The sequence below is a fragment of the Balaenoptera borealis genome (assembly GCF_965194805.1).
Source record: "Balaenoptera borealis genome assembly, chromosome: 1".
NCBI lineage: Eukaryota > Metazoa > Chordata > Mammalia > Artiodactyla > Balaenopteridae > Balaenoptera > Balaenoptera borealis.
This window is the reverse complement of record NC_138860.1, coordinates 191236606-191259638: the sequence shown is the minus strand read 5'-3', so window position 1 is coordinate 191259638 and position 23033 is coordinate 191236606. Positions and strand designations below refer to the sequence as shown.

At 51.6% G+C, this 23033-nt stretch overlaps 1 protein-coding gene across 2 annotated transcripts in view; it reads left to right on the top strand.

Annotated features, from left to right (window-relative positions):
- The first annotated feature begins 830 nt into the window (after positions 1 to 830).
- The window catches only part of AJAP1 (adherens junctions associated protein 1), a 116161-nt gene continuing 93958 nt past the window's right edge, over positions 831 to 23033 (top strand). Inside the window, exon 1 of one of the 2 annotated variants that reach the window (XM_082354549.1) lies at positions 831 to 928. In XM_082354549.1, the coding sequence (XP_082210675.1) occupies positions 843 to 928 (86 nt within the window). In that variant the 5' untranslated portion in view covers positions 831 to 842. Of the gene's footprint in view, positions 929 to 1888; positions 2063 to 23033 lie in introns of those variants that run through there. The other variant, XM_082354550.1, reaches the window with a different exon arrangement.

The window sequence follows — 23033 nt, the reverse complement described above, 5'->3', positions numbered from 1 at the left end:
ACCGGCTCCCACCCCCCCCCCTCCACAACGCCCTCCCCAGGGAGTCCTCTCCTGCTACTGGGGGTCTCTCACGTGGGCTGGGCGGTTACAGAGCTTCACTGGGGGAGGCACCTGCATAGAACACCTCTCGCTTCCCCTCCCCGGACCCCCACATCCACACTCGCAGCACAAGAGCTGATTTCTAAGGCCTCTGATTTTGCACCTCCCTTGGGGGCGCTGAGAGTTGAAAGCAGGGCTTTGTCCGCGGCTTCCCACGGAGTCAGCAGGTCTGGCCTTCAATGAGGAGTTTCACTGTAGTCACTTCTCTCAGTGTAAGGGACCCCGCCAAGGGCCCTTTCTCCTGTAGTCAAGGCCTTGCAAGTACAGCCTAACCAGGTAGGCCCAGGGGAACTCCTGGGGCCAAGAGTCTGGGGCGCGGCGTCCTGGAACTCGCAGGAGTCCTCCTCCACGGCCTGGACGAGCAGCAGCTGCAGTCGGGCGAGCCGGGGCTGCCGGACGCCCAGCCCGGGGCCTGTTGCAGCGTCGGGATGCAGGACCGACCGGGCTGGGCAGGGGGCAGAAGGTGCTGAAGCTCTGACCAGGGACACAGAGACTTCTTACGCCAGGGCCCGAGGCACGCGCCCAGGCCGCGGGGAGAGAGGAATCCCGAGCAGCGGACCCTCCCCGCCTCCTTCAGGCTCCCGCGGCCTTTTCCGCGCAGCTCCGCCAGTAGGAAACTTTTCTCCTAGCCCCCGCCCCAAGCGCCCCCCGAGTGCTTCCTCGGGAACGCCCCCTGCCCAAAACCAGCTCTCCCGGTGCACTGGGCGCACCGGTAACCGGGTCAGAACCTCGAACCGCTTCGCATGCCCTCCGGTTACCGTGGCAACACCACCCGGCGGCGCCCAGCGGTCCAATCCGAGCCAGCGGCCTCTCTCGAGCCTTTCCCAAGGTGGGGACCGGGACGAGGCCGGGGCTGGGGAAGGGGCGGCCGAGGCCCCGCCTGCGGCGTCACCAGGGCCGGGCACAGCCCCGTGCGGCGAGGCGGGCCACCGCAAGGCGGGGCGGCGAAAGGCAGCCGGGGCCGGTCAGGGGGCTCGGGCTCCAGTTTGAGGGGCGGGGAAGAGGGTGACGTGAGCCGGGCCGGGCGGGCGGAGTTGGGACCCGCTCGGGGAGGCGGGGGCGAGCGCGCGGGGAGGCAGACGCGCGGAGGGAGGCGGCCAAACGGCGCGGGCGGCTCTGCGGCGGGCGCGGTGGGCGCGGGCGGCGGGGCCCCGGGATCCCCGCGCGCCTCCTCGGCGCGGCGCCGCCGCCGCGCGTCCCCACGCCCCGCGCTCCACGGCGCCCTCGCCCCGCGCGCCTCCCGCGCCCGCCTCCTGCTGGCCTCCCGCGCCGCGGCCGTCTGCGGAGCGAGCGCTCAGACGGAGCCCCCGGCCAACTTGAGCGGCGCCGAGCGGCAGCGGAGTCCCCAGCAGAGCCCCCCGGCCCGGTGGCGCGCGGAGGGGACCTGCGGCCGCCAGCGTCGCCGCTGTCCGCACCCCCGGACCTCGCCGCCCCCTCGGCGCGGGGCTCGGGCCGGTGCGAGAGCCGCGCCGCGAGACACGCACCGTGCGCGGCGGCGCCGCCCGCCTCCCTTTTCGCCGCCCCGGAGGGCGAAGCCGCCGCTCCCCCGACCCTCGCCGCGCGGCCGCGGCGCTGGAGCGCGCCCCTTCCGGGCCGGCAGCGGGCGCCCCCGCCTCGCAGCCGCCTTCGCCGGGTCGCCCCCGGAGGGGGCCGCGAGCTCCGCGCCCGGGCCGGAGGATGTGCGCCCCCGCGGGCCGCCCCGCCTGAACCATGCGCCCCAACGGCGGCGGCGCGCCGGCCGGCATGGAGCCCCGCGCGGCCGCGCTCTGACTCGCTCTGCGCCCCGCGGCCGGCGGGCGGCGGGCGGCGGGCAGCGGGCGGCGGCGGACCGAGAGCCGGAGACCGGCGCCGCGGGACGGAAGCGAGCGGGCGCGGGCGCCGCGCAGATGGCCGGGGCGAGCGAGATCTGAGGCTCTGCTCCCCGAAACGTGACCATGTGGATTCAACAGCTTTTAGGACTCAGGTGAGCAACCCGGCCGGCGCCGGGGAGCGTGTGGGCGCGAGGGTGCGTGGGTACCGAGCCGGGCTGAAGCGGCGCTTTGCTCGGTGTTGCGAATAAAGGGACCCCCTCTCCGCTCCCCGCGAACAGCCAGCCGGTGCCCCTGGAGCCGGGTCGGGACTCCGGTCCGGAGCTCTGAGCCCCGTGGCCCCGCCGGGAGCGTCCGGGTCGGGGCAGGGGCGCCCCGCTCCAGTTTCCCGGGTCCTGGGGCCGGCCGGGCGCACCCGCGGCTCCCGGCGCCAGCAGCGCAGTGTCCTGGCCGGCCGCCCCGGCGCGCCTCCTCCCCGGGGCCCAGGCGAGTCGCGGGCCGCTGGGCGCGGCGGGCCATGGGCCCAGGGCGGGGGCCGGGGCTGCCGGGGAAAGCCAGGGCTCCGGTCTCCCGGCGAGAGCTTGCCAGGCGGAGTTGGAGCAAACCAAAGCCTGATAGCCACGCCGCCCGCCTTTCCCCTTTCTCGGGGCCCCGTGGCTGACTGAGCAGGGGCCTGCCGGACTCCCAGCTGCCGATCCAGCTGTTTGCCGGTGACCTCCGGGCCCGACGGGCGCGCACAGCTGGCGGGCAGCTGGGGCGGGAGGCGCTGGGGCTCTGGGGGAGGGCGGGCGGGCACTCCCTGCGGGCACCCCCTCCCCTCCGCAGGCAAACACCCCGGGAGCGCCCCCGGGGGCTTGTCTGTGTTCCGGACTTCAGGGCCGGCTGGAAGAGGGGGTTGGAGCTCGGAGCCCCTGGTGGGGGTACCCAGGAAGACCCTTTTCGGCAAACTTTATCTGCCTGCCAGTGGTGCTCGGGTTTCAGCCCCTGCCTCGAGAGGTCTGGGACCCGGCAGGGCAGTTGTCCCCTTGGCGGGGCAGAGTGCCTCCAAGACGTCGCCCTCCTGCCGGGGGGCTCCGCGGAGCTGGTGCGTTTGGGTCCCGGATTGCATCCGAGACCTAGGAGGACACAGGCGGAGGCAGGGAAAGCAAGCGTGCCGTTCTCGAGTTTGTCCACTGGGATGCACTGCGCTCCTGCGTTGGGGAGAAAGGGGCCGGTCTTTGCCGGAGCCGGTGCCTGAGCCGCCCCCATCAACACCCGATAAAAGCTCGGGGGGAGCGAGCTGAAGGGAGAATCAAATGCGCGTCCTGATTTTGAGAAACTGGAAGAGGACGGAGCCCGCCAAGCGTTTCCTAGCTACCCTTGTTTTATGAGACAATTCCCCACTCCTGGGGGTAAAGACTGTTTAAAACATCTAGTGAAAACTGTCAAATGTTATCATTGGCGTTTTTCTGGAAAGGGGCATTCCTTGTCTTGGTGGCCGGGTCGTGTTCAGTGGGCTGGGCTTTAAAAGGTTAATCCTGAAGTGGATTGCGTTGGATACTGGCTCTGCCTGAATCGATGTCCTGTGCTCAGACTAGATAAGGTTTAGGCTCAGCCGTTCTGGGACGCAGACTAAATGGAGCGAGGGCAGCTCTGCCCCGGTGACCCCTTCCAGGTGCCTTGCCATCTGCGTCCCGGGTCTCAGCCAGACCCCAGGGCCCTTGGAAAGATCAAAGGGATCCCTGCTCTGTGGAGGAGGGGGGGTGCACCTTCAGCTCTCAGATGCCTCCTGAGCTGCTGTCTGGCACTACCTTCCTGATTGACTGCCGGCAAGTTATTTGAACCGACATCTTTTTTTATTACTAACTTGCTAGATTGAAAGATTAGTACATTCTGATAAAGAGAGAGGAGAGTAAATATCACAGAAAAAAACCTCTCTGCGGGTTCAAAATTCACTAAAACAGTTCCTCTAAAGCATCCCCGAATGAGATCTACTTGGGATTTTGCTTTAGGAAATAGTTCTGTTGGTGATTTTGAAGTTTGACCTTTTGGTTTTTTCCCTTCAGTGTTAGCACAATAGATTTTCTGTAAATGTGCCTCTGAGGACGGGCTGTCACCTCTCTGGGAGGCTGACAGGAGAGAGCTCTGTCGTGTCTGAGAGCCATCCCCTGGCCAGGAGAAGGGGCCGTGCTTGGAGGGTCTGTGCTTTCGCATCCCATCAGGCACAGGGTAACAGTCACTGAAAACCAGGGGTGGCTTGCCTGAGACCTGGTAATGTGCTTTTTCCTTGAACACAGCCCGTCACCTTTGCTCCCAAGCCCCTCCATGGCTCCCCAGGTGAACGCTGGGCGTCCTGCTGCCCGGCTTCAGGCCTGGTTAGGTCAGGCAAACACGGAACCTGGGGCCCAGGTGACAGAAGGCAGTTCTGGGCAGGACCTGAGTGAGGGCTCTCAGCTCTGACTTCCGAGGCAAAGTCTGGGCTTGGATTTTTGCTCCTGTGTTGGAAATGAGCTGTGCGTGGAGCCTTTTCTTCCAAGGAGGAGGAACAGATTGAGTCTTTTGGAGCTGTTTTTATGCCTTTTTGGTGGTCGTTGTAGCAAAGCTCCAAAAATACCGTCTATCAGCTCAGATAAAGGTACCTCTTGAAGGTGGATCCGGAGCCTGGCCAGCTGCATCGGAGCTCGTTCTAGGAGCAGCTTGGAGGGGATGCTTACGCAGCAAGCAGTGCAGATTTTGGAGTTTGGCTGTCTGCTTGTGAGTGGCCTCTGAGGCCACGGCCCTCCACGTCGCAGCTTTGGGGCTCGGAGCCTGCAAGACACTTGCCTTGAGTATACTTGCCTTGAGGTGTCCTCAGGGGGGCAAAGGCTAGCTGGTGCCATGCTCCTCCCAGGCTGTGTCCCTTGCTGTCCCTCTGCCTCTTCTTCCAGCCTAAGGTTCTGTCGCCCCTTCTGTTCTGAAGGCCCTGGGTGTGCCTGGGGGGTGGGTCTATAGCAACGTAATGTGACTCTCTTCCTTCACTGGGCGCTTCACAGCTCCCCAGGCCTCTGCCGGCCACGGGGTACCACGTTCAGGCCTCAGTGAACAGTCCCAGTGGATTGGCTGTCCCCATCCCCACCTGGAAAGTCCTCCAGCAGCTGGGGCTGTGCATCCAGGTTTTGGAGGATGGAGTCAGAGGCTCTGTCCACAGACATTGCCCTCCTGGTCAGTCCTGGCTCGTGCCCACTTCCAGCTGCTGGTACCAAATTGATTGCCCCTGGAATCCCTTGAGTGTCAGTGGCTGTGATACTCATCCGGGACAATATTGCTGGAATTAATCACCATTTTCGGAGGCAGCTCACATCTTTCCTGCCACGCGGGTACATCCCCCTCCCCTCACGCCCACCCCCACCCAGGGGATCCACTGTCCAAGCAGAGGAGGGGGCAGTGCGCTCCTTCCAGCCTGTCCCTTCGGTTGATTTCTTTTAATCATCTGCTTCCTTTTCTTCTGTGCATCAAAGAGGGCACAGAAGTGAGGAGCAGGGCAAGGTAGCTTGCAAGCAGAGACAGCTCTACACCTCCCTGAGATGCCTGTCTCCTGGTCCCTGGAGAGGGAGCAGTTTGCTTTCCCACCACATCCTGCATCCTCCTAGATGGGGTCCCTCAGATGGCAGCGGGAACGGTGGAATCCCGTCCCGCCCTTATGGTCTCCAGCCCACTGACCCAGGCACCATCAAGGTGTTTGGCAGGTGTGGGCTGGTGGTGCTTCCTCAGTCCTTCATTTCCCCGGCTGTTTTGTAGGAAAACCACAGGGTGCCCAGAGCATGGTGGGTCAGAGCTGCACCCTGGGTCACGATGAAGTGGGTGAACACGAAACCCCGACCCGGCCGACCACTGCTGAGCCTCCCAGAGCCCCTGGGCTCCTGCCTGGGGTTATGTAAGAGTCATCTGCTTTCCAAATGTAGTTGCCAAGTTTTCTTCAAAGGGCTACAACTCAGTAGAGACCAAATTGATGTAGAGATTAGCTTGGAAAGCCAAATATATCCTTGATCTAGATTTTCGTGTTTGAAGTCTGGCTCGAGAGGGTTTCTCCTGCCCGATGCCAATCAGACAGGAGGGGAAGGCAGGAGGAGGGCTCGCTGCCGCTGGAGTAGACACACCCCACTGCCCCCTGACTCTCTCTCTCTCCGAGACCCCCTGGAATTCTAAGGAGCCAGTGAGTCAGAAGGCCGCCCAGTGGGGAGCGGTGGTTACATACCTTGGATTAACTCTGAGTTCATAGAAAGTCAGAGGCTGCAGTCCACCCACGTCAGAGCTCTGGGGGCCCTTGGGTCCTGGTTACAGAAGAGCGTGCAGGACTCACCCCTACTGCTGCTGGTGGGCAGGGGAGGGAGCAGGGGCTGGCCACCGATTGTTTCCCAGCAGCCTCTGCAGCAGCCGACTTAATTGGATGCCCCAGCAGGTGCGAGGCAGTGGCTAGGTGGCGAGTGTTGCTTCTGTCTTTGGAAAGGGCCCTGTGGATGGTGAGGGGTCAGAAACCCACCATCCATCTGTGGGGATCTTCATAGTTGACAGATATCTCCAACGTGACCCAAAGAGAGGCCGGAGTAGAGGGCGGCGGGAACGGTGGCATCCATCCCGCCCGGTCGGCCCCAGCCCACTGACCTGGGTACCACCAGGGTGTCATGTATTGGCAAAGAATAGGGTCCTGCTGCAGCACCAAGGGGGCTGGGGGAGGAGGGGCTGGGGCTTGTATTTGCATTTCCATCCCATGCGTGCACTTTGCAAGAGGCTGTCACTTTCTTTCTTTCTCCCCTCCCACCCAAGAAAGGTGGGTGGCAGCCGTGCGGGGTCCATCTGTGCTCCAGCCTTCCCCGTCCACCATTCACGTGCTGGTTCTGTCCACTCACTGGGGCTTCTGCCATTTGGTGCACTTTCTCTCGGGTGGCCAGCCAAGGAGGGCTGGTGTGTAGACCTTGCTGCATCTGCTCTCCCACCGTTTCCAGCCCTGAATGGACAGCAGCCTGGACCGTGTGGCCAGTGAGCCCTCCCTGCCTGCCCTCCGCAAGGAGTTGGTGTTTAGGCCTGTGTGTGACCTCAGGGTCTTTAGCTGGCAGTGGTGCACCTGTGCTCAGGCTCCCTTGTTGGCAGTAGGGACAATCTGTGGACTGTGGGCTCGTGAGGGCAGGGACTGTCTCATCCTTCATCACCTCTTGAGAAGAGTGCTGCCACTTGGTCGATGCTCAGGAGCTGTGAATGAGTCAATTTGCTGCCTGGCACAGTGCCCTTGCTTTACAAGTCTTGCCCTTGTAGTTACTCATCCTTGACTCCAAACTGAGACTCAGGAAAGGAATGCCCAGCCAGGGCTGGCCTTAGGTTGAGACTCTGTCCTGCCCCCAATAAATATAGTACTTCTTTAACCTCACTTAGTAGTGCTCACAATTCCACCATTAGAGAGTCATTCATTTGGCTTGAGATTTAGTCACAAGTGGAATGTAGACATGTTCACGAAAAACTATCCCACTGAGTGCTTTCAGTTATTACCAGTTCAGTAGGAGCGAGCACGTCTACTTCGTAACTTTCTGAGAGGAAAGGTGGGTGTAGAAGGGAAGAGAACATGAAGGCAGGTGGCACAGGTCCGGCAGTGGGATGGAGGAACTAAGGTATCACCAAGAGAGGACCGGGAGGTACGGGGGTGCAGATCAGGGGCAAAAGGCAAACTTATTGTCCTTATAGTGGGCTGAGGTCTCCACTCCCTGTCGGCTTTCTTGGGGAACTGCGACAGTTTACGTACCTACTAGGGACAAACTAGGGGCAGGGCTAGTTCACCTGAAAGAGAAGGTTCTGGTCAGTATGAGTCCAGGTGGGCAGGTGGAGGATGTTGAGGAAAGTTAGTGACACATACGCACCTTGACATGTCTGCTCCTGTCTTAAATGTGAGCTATGGAATTTGCACTGTATTTGGATAAAATGTGCATGCTTTTAAAAAAAAATTGAGGTATGACTTTCATAAACATTATATTAGTTTCAGGTGAACAACATAATGTTTCCATACTTGCATACTTATGAAATGAGCAGCACAGTAAATCTAGCTAACATCCATCAGTACACATAGTTACAGATTTTTTTCCTTAAGATAAGAACGTTTTTGGGGAAGAGAGGGATAAATTAGGAGGTTGGCATTAACAGATACACACTACTATATATAAAATAGATAATCAGGGGCTTCCCTGGTGGCGCAGTGGTTGAGAATCTGCCTGCCAATGCAGGGGACACGGGTTCGAGCCCTGGTCTGGGAGGATCCCACATGCCGCGCAGCAACTGGGCCCGTGAGCCACAACTACTGAGCCTGCGCGTCTGGAGCCTGTGCTCCGCAACAAGAGAGGCCGCGATAGTGAGAGGCCCACGCACCGCGATGAAGAGTGGCCCCCGCTTGCCGCAACTAGAGAAAGCCCTCGCACAGAAACGAAGACCCAACACAGCCAAAAATAAATAAATAAATAAATAAATTTTAAAAAAAGAGGCTAAATGAACACAGGGTGAGGAATAAGTAATATCAAAAAAAAATAAATAATCAACAAGGACCTACTATATAGCACGGGGAAGTATACTCAGCATTTTGTAATAACTTATAAGGGAAAAAGATCTGAAAAGGAATGAATATCTATCTATCTATCTATATATCTATATCTGAATCACTTTGCCGTACACCTGAAACTAGCAAGACATTGTAAATCAACTATACTTCAATTTAAAAAAATAATTAAAAAGTAAAAAAACAAACAAAAAAGAACTTTTGAGTTCTACTCAACAACTTTCAAATATGCCATGCAGCAAACAGATTGGTGGTTGCCAGGGGTAGGGGTGGGGGTGGGGGTGTGTGAAATGGGTGAAGGGGTCAAAGGTACAAATTCCAGTAATAAAATAAATCAGTCCTGGGAAGGACTGATTTATTTACTGGATGTCATGTACTGGATGTCATGTATAGCATCATGATTATAGTCCAGAAAACATGTCTGCTGTAAATGTCTGTAAAACGTAGAGAAATGCCCTGATCTCTGCATTCACTCATATCACTCATTTACTTTATTCCTCAGTTCCTGAGCACCCAGGGCTGCCTGACCCTGAGCAGGTGCCGTGCAGACCAGGAAATGAGTGGGTTTCTGCCCCTAAAGACCCCTCACTCCAATAACGGAGGGGGAAATAAGTGCAGGGGTAAAAATACTCTTATCGGAGTAGAGATTAGCACTGTTTGGTAGAAATAATATACGGGCCACGTTGGTATTTTGAAAATTTCCAGTAGCCACATTAAAAGAAAAAAAAAAAAAGGTGAAATCAACTTGAATGACATATTTAATTTTTCCAATATATGCAAAATATCATTTCAAGGTGTAGTCAATCTAAAATGGTACTAATGAGGATTCATTTTGTGTTCTTACGCTGCTCTGAGTCTTGGAAATCAGGAGTGTGGTTTATTTTCACAGCACATCTCCTGCTAAACTAGTCACTTTTAGTGGGCTCAATGGACCCGTGGGTAAGAAGCTGTCATATTGGACGTTTTCCTATGGAAATTCAGAAGTGAGAAAAGTAAATGTTTAGAGACCACCACCTCCCCAGCCAGTGTGTGATATTGGCACCATTGCTCCTTTAGTAAGAGCTCCGAGGAGGGCCAGTCTGGCTAGCAGCCCTCCTAATTCAACAGTGGGTGTTTGCTGATGACAGCTCTGTGCCAGGTCAGTGCCAGGGCCAGAGGCAGAACAATGAGCTGGGGCAGGGGCAGTGGCTGCTGCCATCAGGGGCCCTCGGTCTGGAGAGGGAGCTGGGCTGTGCAAGCAGGTCCTTCATACCGGCCGGGGTCGCATACTGTAATGAAACGCTTTTGGAGAACTGAAGAGGGCGTTTGTAACAGAGGTGTCACAGGCCGGGGTCAGTTGATGGAGAGGAAATACCAGTGAAAGAGCTTGCTGAACTCAGAAGCCATGTCACCTGTCAGAAAGGAGAGCTGACCTCCTGGAGGGATGTTCCCGAAATGTGCCCCAGAGCCAGCAACTGGAATGAACACACCCTGGGGTGACAGACATCTTGGTGGCCCCTCCTAGATCCAGCAGCGCACATTCACTGGACCTGACCTGAGGGAGGGGCCTCCATCCTCTCTCCTGCCCCCCCAGCATCTGTTACCAATGCTGAGAGTCCGTGACACCTCGGGCCCATGGGAGGAGGAGAGATGGTGAATCACCAAGGCCTGGTTTCAATGAAGACCTTTAGGAACTTTGTAGAAGTAAGTGTGTGTGTGTGTATGTGTGCATGTGTGTGTGGTGTGGGTGGAGTGGGTGTGTCTTTGGGGAGTTTAGGGACCAGTGGGCATCAAAGCACTTATTATCAGGACCTCCAACTCCAGGTGAAGAGATCAGGTTTTAAACAAAACTCCTGTAGGAGGGAACTTGCTATGTTCACCAGACTGAGGGTCTGGATGAGGAAGCCTGGAACACACCACATTAGGACCTGGCTTCTGACAAATGTGCAGAGAGGAAGCTTATTTCACTGGGGCTGCTGGGCTGCCTACCGATGCTGCACGGGTGTGACGGGGCTCTTGAAGGGATTTGGAGGGAGCGCCCTTGCATTGACCAGCTCACTCTGTGCCTTCAGAAAACACTGATGGGGCACCTACTAAGTGCAAGGCCTCAGCACTGGGCACGGCTTCCTGGCAGTGGGGCATGATTTGTGAAGAGAGTGTACTTTGCTGAGGTGCCCTGAGTGGACATCCTTTCCTTCACAATACAAATAAAGAATTTGTATTGTGGGTCAATTCCACAATTTGGGAGTTCTGTCTAAATTAAGTGGTAAACTCTTTGAGCTCTGAGAAAGCTCCCATTTTGATCTCATCTAAATCTTTTTGAATGCACAGATGCAGTTAAGCAGGACACAGGTTCATTGTAAGATCCCTAAATTCAATCTTAGGGAACTTTGGGGCAACTGAATTGCAGATCAAATGCCTTCTTTTGACCAAATCCAATGGTGCAGCTTCTTCAAGTGGACATAATGCTTTGTCAGCTGTTGTGAAGATTCTAGCAAAAGAAGGGTGAAGAAGGACTAATCACCAGTGTCTCCAGGAGTGGTATCTCAGGAGTTCAATAGTGATTGATGGACCACAGTATACCAGGGCCCTGCATGGAATTTTCATGCTATTTCATGGAATCCCTGGTCCTTAAAAAAGAATGCTTAGGTTGGAGGAAGGGAAGGTCTCAGTGGAGAAGTTCTGGCAGCAGGCAAGTGCTATTAAAGAACAAACAAACAAAAAACCCCAGGAACTAACATTCTCAATTCTATAGACCAATATGGTTTGTGAAAATAGACCAAGAAAATCCTTAACAAAATATTAACAAATATGCAAATTCAGCAATATATTAAAAGAAGTGTATACCATGGCAAAGTGGGGTTCATTCCGTGGATGCAAGGATGGTTCAATGTTTGGAAATCAATCAGTGCAATCTATCATAAGAAAAGGCTAAAAAAGAAAAATCATATGATCATATGTGTTTGATAAATTCTACACCTATCTATGATAAGAACTCCTAGAAAAAAGCAATAGAGGAGCAACTTTATCAACTTCCTCAACTTGATAAAAAACATCTATAAAAAACTACCACTGACTTCACACTTAATGTTGAGAAACTGGACACTTTTCCCCTGAGACCAGGAACAAGACAAGGATGTCCACTCTCACCACTATTATTCAACATAATGTTGGAAATTGTAGCCAGTGTGATACAGGAAGAAAAGGAAATAAAAGACATACAGAAAGGAAGAAATGAAACTTTTCCTATTTGCAGAGGATATCATTGTCTACATAGAACATCTCACGTAATCTGTTAAAAAACCTCCTAAAATTAATAAGTGAATTCAGCAAGGTTGCAGGATACAAGATAAATGTAAAAAAATGGATTGTATATCTATTAGCAGTTAACACATGGACACTGAAATGAAAAAATGCAGTACCATTTACAGTTGCTCAAAAAATGAAATATCTCAGTGTAAATCTAACGAAACTTATGCTGACAACTTGTATGCTGAGAACTACACAATGCTGATGGAGGAAATCAAAGAAAGTCTAAATAAATGGAGAGACATACCATGTTCGTGGATGGGAAGACTCAACATGGTAAGAATGTCACTTCTTCTCAGATTGATATAGTGGTTTAACACAATTCTTATCAAAATCCCAGCAAAATATTTGCACATATAGATAATTCTAAAATTTTTATGTAAACGTAAAGGCACTAGAATAACTGCGACAGTTTTGAAAATGAATAATAAAATGAGAGGGGTCCGCCTATCTGATTGTAAGACATACAGCTACCATTATCAAGACTGTGTAGTATCAGTGAAGGGGTAGATATACAGATAAATGAAACAGAATAGAGAATCCAGTGATAGACTCCCACAAATATGCACAGTTGATTTTGACAAAGGTGCAAATTTAGTGGAGGAAAGATAGCATTTTCAACAAATGGTACTGGAACAAAAGGACATTCATAGCCAAAAAAAAAAAAAAAAAAAAAATCCTCACCTTATACAAAATTAACCCATAATGGGTCACACAATTAAATGTAAAATGTGATTATAAAACTTTTAGGGAAAAAAAAGAGAAAATCTGAACGATATGGGGCTACACAAATAGTTCTTAGACTTGACTCCAAAAGCACAGTCCATAAAAGGAAAAACTGATTAATTCGACGTCATCAAAATTTTAAAATTGGCTCTGTGAAGGACTCTTTTATGAGGATAAAATGACAAGCTTCAGGGAAGGAGGAGGAGAGAATATATGCAAACCACATATTTGACAAAGAACTAGTATCCAAAATACATGACGACCTTTCAAAACTCACAGTAAAAAAATGGAACAATCTAATTAGAAACAAGTAAAGCCATGATGGGGTGTTGCACCAAAGAGGATATTTAGATGGTAAAAAAGCATGTGGAAAGATGTTCAGCATCACTGGCCATTAGACAAATGCAATTGAAACCATAATGAGACATTACTATTCATCTACCAGAATGGTTAAAATTAAAACTATTGACACCAAATCCTGGCGAGAATGTGGAGAAACTGGATCCCTCATACACTGCTGGTGGGAAGGTAAAATGTTACAGCCACTCCAGAAAGCACTTTGGTAGTTTCGTATTAAATTAAACATGCAGCTGCCATACAGTTGAGCATTTCACTCTTGGGCATTTATGCCAGAGAAATGAAGAATTCTGTTTACACAAAAACTTGTAGGTGAATGTTTATAGCAGCTTTTTTTATAAATAAAGTCTCAAATTGGAAACAACCCAGGTGCCCTTAAGGGAGGTGAATGGCTAAACACATCATGGTACCTTCACACCACAGAATAGTATTCAGCAATAAAAATGAGGAAACTATTGGTACATGCAACAGCTTGCATGAACCTCCAGAGAATTACACTGAGTGAAAAAAAGCCAACCTCAAGGATTACATGCTATATGATGATTCCATAGCATTCTTGAAATGGCAACATTATAGAAATGGAGAACACAGTCCTCGCTGTCAGGGGTTAGAGAGAGAGTGGGATATAGAAGGGAAGAGAATAGCTATAACAGGACAACCTCAGGGACCCTGGTGGTGATGGGAAGCTTTCTGTCTTGACTGCATCCCTGTCAGTATCTTGCTTATAACATTGTACTGTGGTGTTGTAAGATGTTACCACTAGGGGAACTGAGTAAGGGTGCACAGGATTTCTCTGTGTTATGTCTTGTAGCACTTGTGAACCTATAATTAACTCAAAATAAAAAGTTTCATTAAACTAGTATTCTCTACCTCACTGTCAAAGGTTAACATCTGATTGTGTGTGTGTGTGTGTGTGTGTGTGTGTGTGTGTGTGTTCCCTCTTTAGGCACCATGTATTTGGATTTAATGACAGTCATAGGTGATGTGGAAATGGGGAAAGGGGTAAAAAAATTACCAAATTTGCTGTTGTGATTCTGCCACACTTTTCAGCATGCAAAATACAGCAGCATATGAACGTGCGGTGTTGCTAATGTGATGAGATCCTTTACCAGTGACAGTAATGAATGACCTGGTACATAATTATTGGATAAGAAGAGCTGTCCAGATCCTTACATAAATCAGGTCAGCTCTGAAAATAGTGCAGCCTTTTTGGGGACAGCCCCACTTTCCTGCCCTGGCACATAGGGTGGCATCAAGACCATGCTCCAAGGAAACACAAGAACAGTTGGTTTCTTGTTTCTAGATCAGTAAGACAAGAGCCTCAAGTTTGTGAAGGCACAGTGTTCGTGTGTGTCTTTGCTGTTTTCACTTCATTTGGTCTTTATGATAAAAGAACTGGAGAGTGTGTGTGTGTGTGTGTGTGTGTGTGTGTGTGTGTGTGTGTGTGTGAGTACGTACATATGCGCTTTATTAATGCTTGTGGAATGAAGTTGGGTTATGCAGTGGGAAACTCTATGTCAGGTTTGACTGTGAGCCTCTGAGATCCCATGAACCAGACCTGTTACTTCTCTTTTTCTGTCCTTTTATGTTCAGCTAGGAAGCACTGAAACACAGTAGTTCCAGACCTTTCCATAACTCAGCTTTGCACTAAGTGACCCGGCCAATCTATACCATTTCAGTCTGTCCTCAGGATCCACATGACGACTCTGCAAGGCAGGTGTTGCTGCTCTCATTTTACAAAGGAGGAAACTGTAGCTCAGAGAGGTTAAGTGATTTGCCCAAGGTCACACAGCTGGCTAGTGGGGGAGCTGAGATTTGAATCCAAGTTTCATGGATTCCAGGGTCCATGCATGCTCTTCCCACTGTCCCCTATGGCTCCCATGTTTTATATAAAATCTCCTCACTCCCCTGATTAAGTCACATATTGCCCTTCTGAGAGTAACAAAATAAGATTTAAACAAAACCAAACATAAAGCCGAGAAGGACCCAGATGCTGTGATGTCAGGTCAGCGCTTTGTGGATCTAGCCCTGACTCTGACATTACAAGTCCTTCAGGCACCCACAATTTTAGGTAAAAGTTTTGTAGTCTAAGTGAGAGATGATTTTGCAGCAAAGAATTCATAAAATGTCATTGATGAAAACATACCTGTGCCACAGATACAGCTATTCAATCTATCTAATAATTAAAAATAAATATGTCACCAAATCCAAGGAAGCCTCTCTTGAAAGCTCTTGTGAAATTAAACTGGGAATTAATGAATGACCACACTGAGAAAGCTGGGTTTAACATAACTTAGAAGTCTGGATAAAAAGGATTGCCCACCACTGCGTGCATGTGTGCGTGCGTTTATTGAGGTATAATTTATGTATCATAACGTTCACCCATTTTAAGTATACAATTAAACTTCTAGTAAACTTACTGTGTGTGCAACCATCATCATAGTCATCTTAGAACATGCCCATTCCCCCCCCTCCCCCCAGTAAGATCCCTTGTACTCTTCACGGTTAATCCCATTCCTACCCCCAGCCTCAAGCAACCCGTCATCTGACTTTTGGCTCTATAGATTTGCCTGTTCTGAGCATTTCCTCTAAACAGAACCAGACTTTTTTTGTCTGGTTTTCTTCACTTAGCATAGTGTTCTTGAGGTTTGTCTACGTTGTGGGCTTCTTTATTTCTGAGTAGCATTCCATTTTTTGGACATACCGCACTTGGTTTATCCATTCATCTCTTGATGGGCATTTGGCTTGTTGCGACTTTGTGGCTGATACAAATAACACTGCTGTGAACATTGTTTGCATTTCTTTCTCCGGCCCATGTACTTTGTAGCCATCGATGTAAATGCTTTGGCAGGGGTGGGGGTCAGAGAAGCCCTTGGTGTGTTATTCATTTAGTGGAAATGCACAAGCCAGGTATCAGGGATTCCACCTCTGGCTTTGGATTTGCTCCTTCCCTTCGCTCTGAAGAGAAGAGCTGACTACACATAAGCCATTGTTTATTTGTTCCTGTTTCATGTGATGCACATTCACTGAGTGTCGATTGTGTCTCCCCAGGGTGCTGCATTTTGGCGAGATAAAGACCAGGACAAAGTTTTCCATTCTGCCTTGGTGCAAAGCTACTGTGAAGGGGAACATTTTGACTCATTAGAGCAAGGGCTCCTAGCTGGCCTGGGGGTGGCTCCTATGGCTGGACGGAGGCAGCCTGTGGCCTGGGGGTGGAGGGGAGGGGGTTGGCAGGTGGTCCTGCAAAACGCTTCCCCACCACAAAGCATCCTCCTGCACTCAGCCGGCGTAGCTGAGGCAGCCTAAGGGGGGCAGCTGTGCTTATTTGGGATCCTGTGCTTTCTTCTAGTGGGGCAGTGGTGCCATTTTAGGGAAATCCACCCTCATGGAATATCTTCCAACCACAGCTATCATTTCAGATGAAAGAGACAGTGCGGGTCCAGAGCTTTTGGGTTTGCCGTGTTGGCTGCAGAACCTCCGGACCACGCCCACCTACTGGGGGTGGGTTGGGGACATCACCTCACACAGGTCAAGGATGGTCCTGGGAGATAGCCGTGATTTTGGAGATGGAGCAGGGCGAGTCCACACCTGATTCTCTTTCCTTAAATGAACCTTTGGGTGAAGCTCCGCTGGGCTCCCTTGTGGTCCCGTTCGAGCACCTGGATAACACAGCTCACTTTGACGACTCTCATCACTGCCCGCCCGGCCTGGCTGTACCCATGATCAAAAGTGAATGTTCTCCTGTGGATCCAATCTCCCAAACTGATGCAAAAAGCCATCTTAGGCCAGGAATTACCCGGGGATGGCCGATGGGCTTCATCGGTGCACAGCCACTGTTTTACAAAACTGACTTTTCTAAATAAGGATCAGTGACTACGTAGGGTTATGTCTTGCATACTGACAAGGAACCTCCAGAAACCGTGGGACCAGACTGTGACAAAAGCCTCAGCCTGCAGACCAACTGAAGACCACGTTCTCATGCTTAGCAAGGAGCACATTGTGATGAGGGGGAAGGATCCACCCAGGAGTTTGCTTCCCTCACTCCTCCCACCCCCCTCTTTTTTGTACAGAGAAAATGCAGGACTGTACCCAGATGCTGAAAAAAGCTGTGCTTCCTGCCGAGGGACACGGTGGCTTTCAGAATGCAAGGATTCTTTAGGGAGCCAATTATGCAAAGACAAGAGTAAGCATGTTTATTTTTATGACACCACATTTCAAAATCCCAGAAAATGTTGATGGAATGGCCCCATTAGGCGGCGGCCCGTAGTGCTGTGGTATCACACCGGGCGGGTATCGGGGGGCGCTGGCAGGCCCTTGATGAAAGCCCGGCCCTGGGCTAATTTACTGCCCGTTACTACCCTGTCCCCAGCTTCCTCCTTCCCTTAGCATTTTCAGGCTAATTTGAGTCTCTTCACAGAAGCCTGACGCTTTAGAAAACCTGAGGCTCAAGCTGGCATCCGTTTCCCAGGCTCTCGTCCCCAGGGTCACCGGCGAGGTCAGGGCTGTGTTTTTGTCGCACCAGCCTGCAGCGTGGCGCCCCAAGGGTGTGCTGCCCCAGGACCGCACCTCAGGCTGGCTCCAGGCCTGACGGGGCCGAGGGAGAGTTTCTCCTGCAGCCTTCATTCAGCAGGCATGGTGGCCTGCCCCTGGTGCTGTGCTGTGCTGGCCACAAAGACAAGGGACCCTCTCTGGCCCTGCAGGGACTTTTCATCAGAGCGGGAGCAGAGGTGCAGGTGGAATTGCAGGAGCCGAGAGGAAGAAGCAGGAGCTGCTGGGAAGACTTCCCAGAGGAGGTGGCACTCGGCCCCCATCTGGAAGGAGGAGGAGGAGGAGGAGGAGGGTGTGTCCAGACAGAGGGAGCAGGGTGGCTGCTGTTGATCAAGGAGCACTTATGGTGCATGTGCTTGACAGCCAGGGGCCTGGGGGCACCTAAGGGTCAGTGACTTTGTGAGGATGCCCCCCCACCCCTAGGAGGAGCACAGGTGCCGGGAGTGGGCAGGGCCAGGTGACCAGCCGACAGTGCCTAGTCAAGGTGGAAATTTCCAGTAGGAAAGGGAGGACTGGGGGATTGGTTCCTCCTCAAATAATGTCATTGCGGTGGCTGCTTCCTTTGCCCACATGTGGGTCCAAACCTGTGTAGCAGAAAAGATGAAGGCCCTCTTCGTAAAGTAGCTTAAGGAGAGAGCTGGGGTGTGTATAGGTTTGTGTGTAGGTGTGTGGGTGGAGGTGTGTATCTGTGTGGGGTGTGTGTATGTGGGGGGTATGTATATAGGCATGTGCGGGGGTCTGTGTGTTGTGGGGTGTGTGTGTGTGTCTGTCTATGATTGTGGGGTGTATGTTAGGTTTTGTGTGTCTTTGTGTGTCTCTATGTGCGTAGGGGTGTGTACATGTAGGTGTGTGTGTGTTTTTGTATCTGGGTCTGTGGGGTGTGTGTGGTATGTGTGTGTTGTATAGGGGAGTGGGTGTAAGGCATCAGTGGATGTGAAAATCCCCAATTAACAAATCTTTGCCCTTTTCATCCATCAGCTACCAAGCAGTTCAAAAACTTTAATTGACAAAATCTCTCAACAGCTCTCCAAGGTCAGGAGACATCATTAGCTTTATTTCACAGATGGGTAAACTGAGGCAGAGCAAGGTTAAGCAGTTTTCCTAAGGTCTTGCAAAGTCAGCAAAGGAACTTGACCAGACTCCTGGGCAGCCAGCTGTCTAGCCCCAGTCCTGGGAGGGGGACACCGGGGACAGCACAGCACATCCTTCTCTTGTTCTGTGTGTTGTGCGTGTCCTGAAGCCGGGAGCCCCCACCTGGGAGACGGGGTGCCTCCAGGGCTGATGTCCATGGCAGCTCCTAGAGGTGATGGGAAGGGTGGACTTCGAACCAGCCCCCTCCATAATCTCCTTCAGCCCCTTCCATCATGCTAAGACCCCCTGTTGTGTAGGAATTCCAGAGTCCTACTGAGTCACAAGCAGGTAGAATTTATGTCAGTGGCCACAGGGAATCTTTGGATTTCACAGGAGGGACCCAGACTCGGCCACCAGGAGGGATCCAGACTCAGCCAACACTCCTTTTTCTTTTTTAAAATGAGGTGAAATTCACATAACAAAATTAACTGTTTTAAAATGTACATTTCAGTGGCGTTTAGTACAAACACAATATTGTGCAACTGTCACCACTAGCTAGTCCCAAACTATTTTCATCTTCCAAAGGGAAACTTGGTACCCATTAGCTGTCACTCCCCATTTCCCCTCCCTCATCCCCTGGCAACTACCAATCTGCTTTCAGTCTCTATGGCATTGCCTATTCTGGACAGTGCATATAAATGAGATCATACAGTATGTGACCTTTGGTGTCTGGCTTCTCTCACTCATCCAAATGTAGCCGGAGTCAGTGCTTCATTCCTTTTTATGGCTGAATAATATTCCATTGTATGGATGGACGACATTTTGTTTTCCATTCATTCATTGGCGGTGATTTGGGTTGTCTCACCTTTGGCTATTGTGTATAGTGCTGCTATGAACGTGAGCGTACAAGTGTCTGTTTCAGACCCTGTTTTTGATTCTTTGGGGTGTGTGCCTACGTGTCAGCACTTCCCAAACACGAGTTTCATCCACACCTGCCTGGGTTGGAAATAGCTGCACCACTTACGTGATCTTGAGCAGTTCCCATGGTCCCTCCAGGTTTCCTCATGTGAAGGATGGGGCTGTCACCCCATGTGGGGCTGGGAGGATGGTCACTGCGTGAAAAACACAGCCCAGCGCCTGGCAGCCCAGTGACAGAGCCGATCCCAACCCCTACCCCATCACAGAGCAGCCAGGTTTCCGCTTTGCCTGTGGTCCCAGTGCTGGAGCCCTGGGCACGGAGCAGCTGTTTCATCTTTACTCCTAACACATCCCTAGGGGAAAGGCTCGGGTGAGAAGCAGCACTTTTTATAAGCTCTACACTAAAGAGGGATTATGAGCCATTTGGGGAGTGGATTAAAGCAGTTGCCCCTGGGATGAATCTTATTCTCGGTGGCTTTTGCTTTCCCCTCTTCCTGGACCTCAGAGCTGAGCCATGTGGTCTATTGAAAAACACCTGAGCCGACGTTTATCCTTTTAGTGAGATGCCAGCCTGGATCCCGCAGTTAGGTGGGACCTCTGTGACCCAGCCATGGGCTGTGAACTTGGAGTTTCCCCAGTGATGACCCGGCTTCTTGAGCCTGTTGCCTTTCCTTGAGAGCTGCATCTTGCTAGCACAGAAGTGCGATGTCCACTCTGCTCTTGGCTCCTGGGACACTGCCACCCCTCTGGTCCAGTGCCCAGGTCCCTGATAAGCGACCCAGTGAAGGTCTCACCACCCGACCTCATCCATCTGTGGTTTCCAATCCTAAGAACCTGCTGGGCGACGTGTGAAGAAAAAGTGTGAGATCAGGAACAATCCCAAATTAACTGGAACATCGTTTTCCAGAATGTTCTTTTGCCCTCTCCCTTTTGGAGGAACGGAAAAAGCAAACAACAGCCCACCATGTCAATAGGGGGATTTAAGTTTTAGGAAAACATCTTTTAAGGGATGTCCTGGCACGGAGATCATTTGAGAAAATGTCCTGAACCTTATTCATCATTCCTCCTCGGTGGAGGTGATGGTAATAGTAACACTTGCTGGTATTTTAGAGTTTGCATCACACATCCCATGCATCATTTCCCTTGTTGTTCACAGTCATGAATAAAGTTGGGTGATTTTGCTCATTTTATAGTGGAAGAAACTGAGGTCCAAAGCATAATGGTGATGATAATATTGATACAAGGATGACAGCCTTCATAAAAAATAGCAATAGCAGGCAACTGTTACCAGGAGCTTACGATGTATCACGTAGCATGAATGCACTGTCTTTCTTAACACTCATGCCCATCGGAGCGTCGGAATCTGGGTCTTCCCATCGAACAGGTGCGGGGCCGAGGGCTCAGGACAGGCCCGCCTTTCCCGATCACAGCCCAGGAGGTGGAGGAGAAGGACCTCTCCCAGGCCCTGCAGTCCTTCTCCAAACGCCCTCCCGATTCTGTGCTCACGTCATATCCCCGTTCATACAAGGACGTTGACATGATGACATGGAAACCTCGTTAGCCATGCTTCTAAATCTAAAAGGTATTGGCCTATTATTTTTCCTGCATTTGTAGATCTGCAGACGGAACAAAATTGAATCCGTGGGTAACCAGAAAATGTAATTAATGGGAACACAGAGTTTCACAGGGAAGCTGGTTAGAGCCTGCTTTCATTGTGATGGTCTAAGTGGGTACCTGCAGTGCAGACCTCCCACTTGCACGCAGGTGCTGCGGCAAGAATGTTACTTTTGGAAGTGAGCTCTCCAGAGCACTGTCCTTCCCCATTTGGTGGAGTCTTTCAGAACCCCTCAGCCACCATCCCTGGTTTCTGTGGCTTGAGGCTCTCTGAGCTGCTTGGGAATTGTTAGGACATGGAATTTAAGCTAAGTACTGGCTGTCTCCCGGGTGTGGACCATGATGGGGGGTTGTCGTGGAGCCCATGTCTGTACTGGGTGGAGGGGGCAGTCGGGGTCACTCGGACCTTCCATGGCTGGACCTTTTGTCTGCCAAATGTTACCAAGGCTATTGGACCCCAAATCACTGGAGCATTAAAGGCTCCACACACATTGAACAAAAATGAAACAAACGAACCTTCAGGAGCCACAGGGCCACACACAGTCAGATGTTCCAGTCTTGGGGGGCTCTACAGGGATGGAAGACTGTTTCTGTAGGAGCTTTGCCCATATGGTGTTGGGATATAGTCTGTTTCTGTTTGGGACCCTGCACTGTACTTCCGATGATGGTAAGCCTCTAAGCCTGAAAGTCTGGGAGCAGAATGTCTGGCAGAAACTCCTCAGATACCCCCAAAGCAGCCATTTCCGGGGACCGGAACCCAGGGTAGAGGTGCTTCCATTGCAAATGCCTGCTCTCTCCAAGATCATTTCCAGGGAAGGGACCATGTCTGTCTGGTGCACTATGGGGTCCCCAGTGGTGTATGTCCCAGTGGGTGATGGGAGAGAATTGTAGTTCCCAAACAGGTCCTGGTCTGTGACTATGATGTGATGCTTTGCCCTGAATACACCACCTGACCACAAAGGGGACTTTGCAGAGGTAGTTAAGGTCACTAATCAGTTGATCCTAAAATAGGGAGATTATCCTGGATTATCCAAGTGGCTCCAGTGTGATCACACATGTCCCTAAATACTGAGACAGAAAGATGGAGAGATGTAGCAGGGGAGCAGGGAGATTCAAACCATTAGAAGGGTGTGACGTGGTGTGGATATGGAGAGGACCACCCATCAAGGAAACAGGGACCTCAGTCCTGTAACCATGGGGACTGGATTCTACTGGCTGCCTGAGTGACCTCAAAAGAGGACCCTTCCCTGGGGTCTCCAGAAGGGGATGCAGCTTGTCAGTGCCTTGATGTGAGCTTGTGCAACCCTGAGCAGGGGACCAACCACGCCACTCTGGACTCAGACCCACAGAACTGAGGTTCTGTGGTGTTTCAAGCTGCTAAGTTTGTAGTACAGGTGCAATTTGTTACGCAGTGTAGCTGACTGATACAAATGACTTAGGTAACGAGGTGTCCTTGATGTCCAGTTTTCTTCCCCCTGCCCCACTCCTCCTCTCCTGTTTTCTCCCCATCCCCTTCTTTCTTCCTTTCTCTCCTTCCCTCTCCTAAGGCTTTCTCAGAATTACTGGTTCAGGAGAGGCTCCACTCCTGAGTCAGGAGTGGAGAATTTGGGGCCTTCATGGACTGCATTGAACTGCATTGCCCCCACATAGGGCAGCCAGGTAAAATACAGGATGCCTAGTTATGTTTGAATTTCAGACAAACAACAAATGCATTTTTGGTATAAGTATGTCCCAAGTTTTACACAAGATATCCTTATACTAAGAAAGAGCTGTTGGTTTTCTGAAATGCAAATGTAGCTGGGCATCCTGTATTTTCATTTGCTAAATCTGGCTGCCCTAGTCCTGGAGATTGCAAACAGGCTGAGAGCCTGGGTTGCAGCTCAGGACAGTGGGCAGGGAGAGGGCACTGGAGAGAGGATTCAGTGAGAACCTTTGGGCTTTAGGAGCTATTATGTAGGTCAGGGGCCAGCAAACCACAGTCTGAGGGCCATATCCCACTGCTGCCTGATTTTATAAATAAAGTTTTATTGGCACATGGCCACACCCACTCACCT